Source organism: Centroberyx gerrardi, chromosome 21 (genome assembly GCF_048128805.1).
Source record: "Centroberyx gerrardi isolate f3 chromosome 21, fCenGer3.hap1.cur.20231027, whole genome shotgun sequence".
NCBI classification, from domain to species: Eukaryota; Metazoa; Chordata; class Actinopteri; order Beryciformes; family Berycidae; genus Centroberyx; species Centroberyx gerrardi.
The window spans coordinates 13,639,135-13,643,279 of NC_136017.1; the positions used below are offsets into that span (position 1 = coordinate 13,639,135).

Genomic DNA, 4,145 nt, shown 5'->3' on the forward strand with positions numbered 1-4,145 from the left:
GCCTGTGCAGCAGACTGACTTGGTTCAACTGGAGAAAAACAAAAAAATAATAATAAACAAGTCTGTATACGTCTATAACGAAAAGAAAGCGTAATGAAGAGGCTCGGTATCTTGCCGTTTTAGTCACTTGTGTACGTCAGTCTGTCTGTGTGACTGTTTGTAATCCAGTCTGGTATAGGCTTACTGTACTAGACTAATAGCAGAGTCCTTTTACGCATCGTTTGTCGTGGAGAGGTGCGCGCTGCAGTCGAAGCCCCGGTGCGCGCCCCCGTCTGCGTGGTAAGGCCCGCTGTGCCAATAAGACGAGTCGCACACTGTCTGCAAGGAATTGATCTCCGAGGCGGAGGAGTTCCCGTCCCTCCGCTTTGATCTCTTGCGGTTCCGCAAAATAAACACAAGCATTCCTACGACAGTGAACGCGGACGTGACGAACACCAACAGCAGCCCGGGGACGAGCACCGAGATGGAGACCCGGTTCGGCTCCAAATAAGAGTTCGAGCGCGTCCCCGAGTCCACGGTGAAAGTGCTGTTTTTGGCCAGGGAGGTGGGCGAGATTCCGTCGTAGAGTTTGGGGCACATGCGGTCGTTTCGGACGTGGCGAAAATCTCGCTTCCAAAACTCTTCCGGGGACTCGCACTTGAGGTCGCTCACTATCACGTCTGCCCCCAGTTTCTCCGTCCACTGCTTGAAGGGCACGATGTTGCACGAGCAATCCCACGGGTTCCCATGCAAATCAATCTGTATGATTGAATTGAGCTGGTCTAACACGCCAGCCACGGGGAGATAGGTGAAATAATTATTATGCAGACTAATTTTGGATAAAGAAATCCCAAGGAAAGCATCCACGGGTAAAGATTTCAGCAAGTTGTTGTTGAGGAACAAAACCCTCAGATTTGGCATGGGGCTGAACGCGCCAGCCACGATGAGCTGGATGTCGTTGTATTCCAAACTGAGATATTCCAGATTCAGAAGGCCCACGAACATCTCTGCCAGCACCGTATCCAGATAGTTCTTATCCAAATACAGCCACCTCAGCTCGGTCAGGTTCTGGAAAGTGCTGTTGTCGATCACCTTGATGTTGTTCCCACCCAGATCAAGCAGGTTGAGGCTGGAGTAGCCAATCAGCTGGTTCTTTTTGACAGCATGGATGTTGTTGTCTCTCATGTTCAACTCGTGCGCGACCAAGGGTTTGGGTTTCAGGTTGGACAGGGTCTCGATCTTCTTCCCCTCGCAGTTGACCCCCAGCCCCTGTCTGGAGCCGACCAGCTTGCAGTTGCAGGACTGGGGGCACGTCGCGTTGTGCAGCTGCTCTCTGTCCCCGTTCACACCTGTCAGCACTGGGGTAGGCTTCGTTTTCAGCTGCCAGTTCTCACGAGATTTGGAGCGGCTCTTGGGCCCGTGGCCCCCGGGCGTCGGGGGCCCACTGGCCTCTCCGTTGGGCTTGTAAGGCGTCGGACGCGGCCCGGGGGCCACGGGCTCCGAGGTCTCGTCCTGGGTGGGAGGGGCGACCAGGCTGGTGTCCACGCCGCCGTTCTTTGAAGGGCACAGATCCGCCTCCGACGTCTCGTTTAAGTCGCTCCCCTGCAGTCTGGTCGGAGCCTCGCATATCACCCTCCCAATGAGCGCGTTATGCGGTATGTTCTCCAGCCATTCCTTAAGAGAAACCAGGTCGCAGTTACAGTCCCACGGGTTGTCCTCCAACAAAACCTCCGCAATACCCGGTATTTGTTCAAGGATCCCCTCATAAGGCAACGTTTTGATTCGGTTTCCCCGCAGGTCGAGATGCGTAATGGGCACATGTTGAAACACGTTTATAGGTAGCGCGCTGATGAGGTTATCGTTAAGTATTAACACTTCAAGTTTATTTAGGTCCCTGAAAACGGCGGGGTCAATATCCCTCAATAGATTAAAATCGGCTTGGAGATATTCCAAGTCGTCTAACCCCAGAAATGTACTCTTCCTGAACGATCTTATCTTATTGTTATTGATGTGCAGCCGTTTCACCAGCTGCAATCCCAGGAAGGCGCCGGGGACAATGTCGTGCAAGCCATTGTTTTCCAAATGCAGGCTCACAGCATTGTAAAAGTTGGCGAACTCGTTGGGAAATAGCCTGGATAGAGAATTCCCGTGCAACAGCAAGTGATAAAACTGCGAGCTGGGGCCAGTCAAATGCTGCAGAGTGGTGAAGCTCCTTTTTTCGCAGTCTATGTGCAGATCTCCCTCTATCTCGTTGCAAGAGCATATCTGCTCCTTACAAATGTCCTTTGTAACATTTCCACTAGCAACACAAAGAGCCGCATTCAGCAGAACAATCCAAAGCAGCATTTTTCAACGCGAACAATTCATTCCCGGTTTCAAGACATACGAGCTGTGAAATCTGTCTACATCAGTAACAAGAAAAGAGGAGATCGACATTTAGGTGCGGGAGAAGATAAGGCAGTCTTTTATAACAGATCCATGCTGCGTCTAACCTGCTCGTGTGTCCAGACTTCCAGTGTTTTGGAAATTGCCACATAAACGTCTCATTCACATCGAGCGAATCCTCAGAGCCTCCGCATGTTTATGATGCGAATCAAAAACAGCGAACGGCAGTAGTGTCCAACGCATCGTTCGGCTCTCAGTTCGTGAAAGACTGACCTTGGCAACCACCAAAAAAAAAAAAATGAACAAATCCGTGCCTTTTTCCTCTCTCCCCGCGGTCGTGCTGCGTGTTGCGGCGTCGGGAGCTGTTCCCTCTCCCCCGGTGCTGAATTCACACCCTGCGCTGGAGATTTAGTGGCGATCACACAGCGCTGCAAAAAAAACACCGCATTCCACCCCTTCTTCACATCTTTCGGCGTCTCGCTTTAGCTCCGTTTCCCAACCGTTCCTTTCCCTTTTCCCCTCCGTCGGTGATTCTTTGTCTTTTTGTCTTTTTTTTTTTTGGAATCACAAAGAGAGAAACCCGGAGACTGTGTTCATCCTAGCGCGGTGCTCTTAGAAAGATCTGACACCCTCTACTGAGCTGCAATGGCAAAAATCCGTCGACTGACTGAGGGAATGCTGAGCAGAGAGAGGAGGAAGAGAGGAAAAAAAAAAATCAATCCACAAATACAGGGGCGAGATTTTTTAAAAATGTTCACACTTTAAAGCTGCCGACGTGTAGTTTTATTTCCCCTCCGTGGTGCGAAAAGAGGTTTTGCGACTCCAAACGACGCTCCTACTGGAAATTGTCATAACGACACTGAAAGCTCGCAGGTCCATGGTAAAAGTGTGCAGGTCGGCATCGGCGAAAACACTGGTGAGACGGTTTCACATTCGGCTCGTAACGGCTCGGTTCAATGCCTTTAATTACCCGCATTCGTGAAGGATAAGCGGCATTGCTTTGGCATGTCGTTCTCCCTTTTTTTGTGCCACAAGCGCCCACCGTTACAGCCTTGACTTTCGCCCCTTTTGCTTAGAAAACACTGTTGAATGCGGTAAAACAATTATCCGCCACAGGCATGCCTCGGTCCAGCAGGAGAAAAAAAAAGAAAAAAGAAAAAAGAAAAACAGTTGACTATACAACAAACGATGCGTCAGTGTGGCTCCCCTATATGCGCATGTGTGCGTCACGTTTTTTTAATACAAAGAAAGCTTGGCAAAAAATAGATCTACAACTGTAAGGGAGGGGAAAAAAAGAAGAGAAGTGTTTTTTTTTTTAATAGAGAAAATGCTTTCGTATCGATTTTTATTATGATGTCCTGCTGTATCAATCCCATTGTTTGGAAAATACTGCTTCAGCAGCGGGTCCTTTGGTTTTATGGTGTGTGTGTGTGTGTGTGTATGTGTGTAGGTGTGTGTGTGTGTGTGTGTGTGTGTGTGGAGGGGGGGATGACACATACACACAGGAGAGTTGGGATGTTATCCTCCCCCCATCTGCAGTGCCTGATTAGAAATTAAGAACAGGGCAGAAAATGGGATCCCAAGTTACATGTCGTATACCTGTGACATCATTTTTGCAGAGGGGAAACAACACACACACACACACACACACACACACACACACACACACACACACCTACACATAGGTGCTGTAGAAACCAAAGTAGGCGATTTCAACAAGGCATCAGTAGTGTGTGAAATAAGCAAAACATCATTAGGCCCTCCTACATATGGGTGTAAAG

At 49.4% G+C, this 4,145-nt stretch overlaps 1 protein-coding gene across 1 annotated transcript; it reads right to left on the bottom strand.

The window, feature by feature from the left end:
- Positions 1 to 210: 210 nt before the first annotated feature.
- On the bottom strand, positions 211 to 2,325 carry slitrk1 (SLIT and NTRK like family member 1). The gene has a single exon (XM_071903264.2). It carries the CDS (start codon positions 2,323 to 2,325, stop codon positions 211 to 213), a length of 2,115 nt encoding a protein of 704 aa, XP_071759365.1.
- Positions 2,326 to 4,145: the final 1,820 nt, after the last annotated feature.